At 35.8% G+C, this 5060-nt stretch overlaps 1 protein-coding gene across 1 annotated transcript; it reads left to right on the top strand.

The window, feature by feature from the left end:
* The first annotated feature begins 2983 nt into the window (after positions 1-2983).
* Positions 2984-4235, top strand: LOC121247600 (probable membrane-associated kinase regulator 6). Its single transcript, XM_041145978.1, has 2 exons — positions 2984-3725; positions 3930-4235. The coding sequence occupies exon 1, from the start codon at positions 3036-3038 to the stop codon at positions 3723-3725; it is 690 nt and encodes a 229-aa protein (XP_041001912.1). The 5' UTR covers positions 2984-3035; the 3' UTR covers positions 3930-4235.
* Positions 4236-5060: the final 825 nt, after the last annotated feature.

The raw sequence follows: 5060 nt of genomic DNA, 5'->3' as shown, positions 1-5060 counted from the left end.
TGTGCTCAACACGGCTCAACTGGCGCTCGATTGGCGCTCGAGCAGAACCTTCCAGAGAGATTCGCTCAATGTGCGCTCGATGTAGCGCTCGAGCGGAACCCATCCAGAGAGGTTCACTCGATGTGCACTCGACGTAGAGCTCGAGCAGAACCTTCCAGAGAGGTTCGCTCGATGTGCGCTCGATGTAGCGCTCGAGCAGAACCCATCCAGAGAGGTTCGCTCGATGTGTGCTCGACGTAGAGCAGAACCCATCCAGAGAGGTTCGCTCGATGTGCGCTCGACTCAACGCTCGAGCTGAACCCATCCAGAGAGGTTCGCTCGACTCAGCACTTGAGCAGAACTCCAGAGAGGTTCACTCGACTTGCGCTCGACACCTCGCTTGGGCCAATGTTCAAGACAATGTGCACTCGACTTGCACTCGACACCTCGCTCGAGCCAATGTTCAAGACAACTTAAACTTCAGGATTTTGAGCACCGTGATTTGTTGAGACTGTATATAGAACAATTTATTTTTGTTCTTTGGGGTGGAAAAACAGAGCAAAAACCCTAGTTGCTTCAAGAGCCATAGAGAGAAATCTTTCCTCACATTGTGAATCTCTCTTGGACAAACACATCTCCACCACACCACACTCAAGATCAAATCTTATTCAAGGTCTATTGAAGTGGACGTTTTGATTGGCGGGAAGAGTCTGAAGCTGCTGTTAATGCAGAAATCGAGAGGTTCTCGTAGGAAGCTATAGAAGGTCGGAGTTCCGGCACTACGTGCTTGTAGAGATAGAGTGGGTCACTTGTGATGTTGCAAGTCAAGTTTAGCCACTACAAAGGTTTTGTCAGTATCTCTAAATTAGTTGTAATAAACTTTTTCTATAGTGAATTTTAGGTGGTGCCTTACACCCGGGGTGGTTTTAGAATTTGAAGAAGTTCTTCAAATGAGTTTCCACTTCGTGATCAAAGTCATTGTGTTGATTACTTGTGTTAATTGATTAACTGTTTATTTGTCTCTATTTTTGAAAAGACCATAAAAATTGGATTACACCTATTCACCCCCTCTAGGTGTAGTGATTGGTAGAACCACTGCTTTTTCAAGATCTTCTTTTTCAAGCAACCTCTCAAGAAAGATAGCATCTTCAATAGGAAGAGCTCTAAAATTCTCTATACAGTGAGATATGAGGATTCATGAGTGACTGTAAACAGATATATTATAGTGGAAACTTCCCTCCCCAAATCCCGTGGATGTAGGCTCGTTGCCGAACCACGTAAATTTTGGTGTCCATCTGTTTTTACTTTTTCTGTACTTGTTTTTCATTCACCGCCATGGACGTATGAATCGCCACCGTATAGCCGCACTGGAATACTGCCGGGGGCTCCAACTCACACACATCGAAACACTGTCGGCATAGAGTTTCCTAGACCTGCAAAACACGACATCAACACCTTTCATATTCCAAATACATGGAATACTCAATATTCCAAATACATGCAAGGAGCAGTACGTATATAGTTAGTCTTATAATTGCTATATATGGTGATGATCACAAGATGAAGAAGAAGAAGGTTAACATGATAATTAATTAAAGCATTAATTGTAAAGTATCATGAAGAATTGATGCCACATGCATGCATGCTTTGTAGATGACGATCACCATTCAAAAAATTAAATTAAAGTTGCTTCTAGAACGCCATTTATCTAAAAATAATGTTTGAATGACTTCTAGAACCACGCAAAAGGCTTTTAATTATTTAAAGCTCTTCCAGAACACTACTATAAAATTCAATTATTCCTTATAATATTACATATATATATATATATATATATATATATAATTCAGACGGCAAAGGTCAATTACTATAGTTTCCTGTTTGGTCATTCTATACGATCGAACAAGTTAGGATATATCAAATATTAATTTACTACTTAATTCTAACATAACTACTCGCTGTACTAATTAATTAAACTGTTTTTATATGTTAATTAATGTAAAATCAGTACTTGAACTTTCACCTTTTTACAAGTCGAGACGTAGGTTTTTAATTTTTATATAATTAGTGCTTGAATTTCAAAAAATTCGCAGTTAGATACTTTTATTAATTTTCCTTTACAAGCTGGTAACATGCCATGCATCAGTACTCTTTAATTAGCTAATATTACATACCGATCGATGCCACAGCCAATAAAAAACTGACGCATGGCATTAATACGCCATTTACATAGCAATGCTCCATTGAATTTTTAACAAATATTGTACCTAATAGTGATCAGTTGTTTGAAGTTGAAGTATCACTTTTGTGAAAGTTGAGAATTTAAGCCTCCATTTGTAAAACCGTAACAACTTATATATTGATTTTGCAATTAACTCAAGCTGTTTAATTTATATTCTCGTTTATTTTATTTTTGGAAAAATAAGTTGTAATTAAATATTAAAAGAACATGATATATAAATAGCAGTAAGTGGTCGTATAATGTTTTTGTGAATTAGTATAACCAAGATAAGCTAGCAAGCAAAATTCAATAATGTTTGTCACCATATAAATACTTAATAAAAGAGTCATCTTATTTGCAAGCAAAGAACACACTTTAAATAGCGTTGACATGATAAAATTTTATTTATAAGACAACTTTGAAATATATCTATTTTTAATAATATTCAGTATGGTTTTTTTTTCTATTCTTGTTCCACATGTCTGTTCCTTGGAATTGGTACTGTAGACAATATATGCACTTGTGGTCACTATGGTCTAGAGAGGCTTGTTTGGATAGTAAGATGCGATGGTCTTAGATGAGTTGAATAAAATATTGTTAGAATATTATTATTATTTTGAAATTTGAAAAAGTTAAATTATTTATTATATTTTGTGTCAGAATTTAAAAAAATTGTAATGATGAGATGAGATAAAATAAGAATAAACCATCCTGTATCCAAATATGGCCTTAAAATACCAATCATATTGTGACTCAAGTGATCTCTCGCTCTCTACGAGTATATTAGGTTTTCGTCTTTCTTATCTTCATCAGCATTTTGCATTTGCCAATAACCATGGAAACCTCACAGCCTGATCTAGCCACTGAGAGTTTTTCATTCAGTTGGTTATCAAATGAAGAACTCCCTGATCATCTGGATGATCATCTTGGCTGCATCCCATTTAGAGCATCAAATTTTGACAGTACTTCTCATGATGAGACCACCTCAAAATGCTCGTTTTCCAAGGAAAACTCAAAGAGATACTCGGAATTAGAAACCCAGAACTTTGATTTCAATGTTCCCATATCCCAGTCTTCTTCTTCTTCTGATCTTGTTCATGCTGATGAGCTTTTCTCCAACGGCATCATTAAACCAGTGTTTAAAAATCCACAAAGGATACGGTACTACTCCTCCAGTATTGTCTCAAACGGCAATAATCCCCTCATACCTTTCTCTTCTGCATCATCTTCTTCCAGAACTCTTGTTCCAACTGTTCAAGTTAACTGTCATTTTCTCCGGAGATGGAAAAGAACATTGGCGACCGGGAGAATCTTGCGGGAGTGTTTTGGATATCTCTGTCGGCCTTTATGCCGCAGAGTACTACGAGGCTCAAGAAAATGTACTAGAGTTGATGACATCGATAGGAGATCACTGGAAGTTAAGAGCTGGAGCAGTTCCCCACAAGCATCTCCGGAACAAAGGTTTGCTGATATGGAGAGCTCAATTCATGAGGCTGTTCTTCATTGCAAGAGATCATGTCAATAGGTTTGCTGATGCTATATATCTCTTCTTTTTCTTTTTCTTTTCTTTTTGGCTCCCTCAAACAGATAATTGTTAGTAATTTAACGTGCCTGGCGGTGATCATATCAGTTTGTATATTTTCCAACAAGTGAGCAGATTGATATATTCTGGTGCATGCTTAGCATGTTTGACTGTAGTTCTTACATGATTTTGTGCTCTTGTTTTCAGAAAAATGATTACTTTCCATAGAAAGGAGGAGGGAGAAGGGAAACAGAGGTTGGGAGCTGTGATGGGCTTCTAGAAGTCATGTATGTACGAGATCCAGCATGCACAACTTGTTCTGTGTCGTATTTCACTGTGTTTCTTTGTTTCTTCCAGGCAACTCATGTGAATTTGAGAAGATAAGCTTCATATCATACACAGCTGTGATACCAAACCCATGTAAAAAAAAAAAAATCAGATATCGTTTGTCGTCTTCAACTTGAAAGGACAAGTTTAAAATTTTAATATTATTTGACGTTCTTTGTTAACTAAGATTACTTCAAACTCTATCCTATTTGTATCATGTGTCTATGCATGGCCAATATGTGAGCTTAATTGGCAACCAGATGAGGAAATGCACTCTCTCTTTTACTTTTATTTTTGTGTAATTTTTTTGTATTTAAAGTATTTTCTTAACGATAAATACATATAAAGTGTCTCGAGTCAGAGATGGAAAAATAGATAAAGTGAATTCTACAATATTTGTTAATTTTTTTTTTTTTTCATGTCAATCATTTGTTTCCTCTTTATATTAATTCTTTGTGTGATATTTATGCCATAGTTCTCCAAAGGACTTCTATCTCTTTAATTCCTAAGAAAATAAAGTTAGTTAATTTATAGATAAAAGCTTGCCGTACACTAGATATAATAGCAAACTCATAAACCAAAAGGGAATTTAATTTACCGGAGGAATGGGAGTATATATCTATATATATGCAAGAGACCAGAGATCTTCTTTGTGTCAGATCATGAACAACGAATTCATTGGTTGAGCGATCAACATTATGAAATATTGAAATTGCCTACAAGCGTAAATATGAGCAACATTAAATATGTATGTCGCTTTTCTGTTCATGATTTTGCGGAAGAATGAATTTTAAGACTGTGTTTGGATCTTGATCTGAACTCAGTTGAGTTGAGTTTTTTATTAATAGTAATGAGTTGAGTAGTGGATGGAGTTATGAAGCCATCTAAACTGAGTTTAAAGTATGTTTAGATGTTAAGATGAATTTAATAATTTTTATGGAAAATTGAAAAAGGTCCCACTTATAAAGATATTTTAAGTTGAAAAAAGTTGTGGATCTCACGTGTAAGAAG

The sequence above is a fragment of the Juglans microcarpa x Juglans regia genome, chromosome 1S (assembly GCF_004785595.1).
Source record: "Juglans microcarpa x Juglans regia isolate MS1-56 chromosome 1S, Jm3101_v1.0, whole genome shotgun sequence".
Taxonomy (NCBI): Eukaryota; Viridiplantae; Streptophyta; class Magnoliopsida; order Fagales; family Juglandaceae; genus Juglans; species Juglans microcarpa x Juglans regia.
Note: the sequence above shows the minus strand (reverse complement) of the source record. Positions and strands in the feature narration are given on the sequence as shown.

What these genes read in the sequence shown, in the direction of transcription:
- LOC121247600 (XM_041145978.1), top strand. Translation starts at nt 3,036, where the DNA reads ATGGAAACCTCACAGCCTGATCTAGCCACTGAGAGTTTTTCATTCAGT.